This window comes from Gracilinanus agilis, chromosome 5 (genome assembly GCF_016433145.1).
Source record: "Gracilinanus agilis isolate LMUSP501 chromosome 5, AgileGrace, whole genome shotgun sequence".
Lineage (NCBI taxonomy): Eukaryota > Metazoa > Chordata > Mammalia > Didelphimorphia > Didelphidae > Gracilinanus > Gracilinanus agilis.
Window position 1 is genome coordinate 4,791,906 of NC_058134.1, and position 1,301 is coordinate 4,793,206.

At 47.9% G+C, this 1,301-nt stretch overlaps 1 protein-coding gene across 1 annotated transcript in view; it reads left to right on the top strand.

The window, feature by feature from the left end:
• LOC123249707 (G patch domain-containing protein 4-like) overlaps nucleotides 1-782 on the top strand; it is a 49,606-nt gene extending 48,824 nt beyond the window's left edge. The window contains 2 exon segments of the mRNA XM_044678841.1: nucleotides 4-454; nucleotides 457-782. Coding sequence (XP_044534776.1) covers nucleotides 4-454; nucleotides 457-782 — 777 coding nt within the window.
• Nucleotides 783-1,301: the final 519 nt, after the last annotated feature.

Below are 1,301 nucleotides of genomic sequence, written 5' to 3' on the forward strand. Positions count from 1 at the left end.
CAGCTGCAGAGGCATGGATGGAGTCAAGGCAAGGGCCTGGGCAAGAAAGAAGATGGCATTGCCCAGGCCATCAAAGTGAAGTTGAAGCAGGACAATGCTGGGGTGGGACATGACCCTTCCAAGGAGTTCACTTATCACTGGTGGAGCCAACTCTTCAACAAGACAGCTGCCAGCTTGGTGGTGGAGACTGGGAAGGATGGAGTAAAGATGAAGGCCCAGGCCAAGGATACCAGCAAGCAGAAACGCTCTTCAGGCTCCAAGTCCAGCCTGTTGTATGGACACTTCATTAAGAGTGCCACTCTGACTTCAGGAGGGGAGCAAGTGGAGAAACTGAGGGAACAAAGCAGCGAAGATGAAGTGCCTCCACCAGCAAAGATCTTGACAGATGAAGAGTTGATTCGAGCCTGCGAGGGACACACTGCCCACAAGGGTGCCCGTCATGGGCTTACCATGAAAGCAAGCTGGCACGACTGGAAGAGCAGGAACGAGCCTTCCTGGCCCAGTATAAAGGCCAGAATACAGGTGTCCCTGACACCCCAGCTGAGGACATAACCCAGAAGAAGAAAAAGAAAAGTCAGGAAGAAACTTCAACCACAGACAGAAGTGAGCATATGGAGATCATAGAACAGACCAAAGACAGTAGCAGGAAGAAGAAGAAAAAGAGACAACAGGAAGAAGAACCAGAAGATGAGGCTGGAGATCAAGTAGAGAGGGAAAAAGAAGAAGAAAGCAAAGCCCAGAAAACTAAAAAGAAGAAAAAAAAGGGATTGCTAGAGGCATAGTGAGGCCTGCCAATAACCATCTGCATTCCTTTGTTGGAGACCAGAACTGCAGAGGTTCAGGCCTCTTTGGGCCCTTGGCTCATTGCAAGGGGTGGGGGGCAGAGGAGACAACCTAGGATTCTTCGGGTGCCCCTACCCTGTACAGAGGGATCAATAAACACCTCCATGTCCCAATAAAAAAAAAATCACATGATTAGTCACTCAATGAAAATGGGAACTTCTGTGAAGTGTTTCCTGTAGGTTAGACTCTGTGTCAAGAGCTGCAGATGGAACAATAATGATGCCCAAGAAGTAATTCTTAAAATACAATTTGTATTGGTTCTCCTTGCAAGGAGCTCCTATTCAAGTGATGCCAACATGAAGGACAACTATTCCTACCTCCATAGGGAATTAATCCAAAGAGATCCATCAATTCAAGGTCTCTTGGAGAGAGGAAACTGGCAGGTGGAGACATCAGAAAGGAGTTCACCTGGAAGGGGAGACTCCATCTAAGTCTGAAAAGAAAGGGATTTGAGGAGG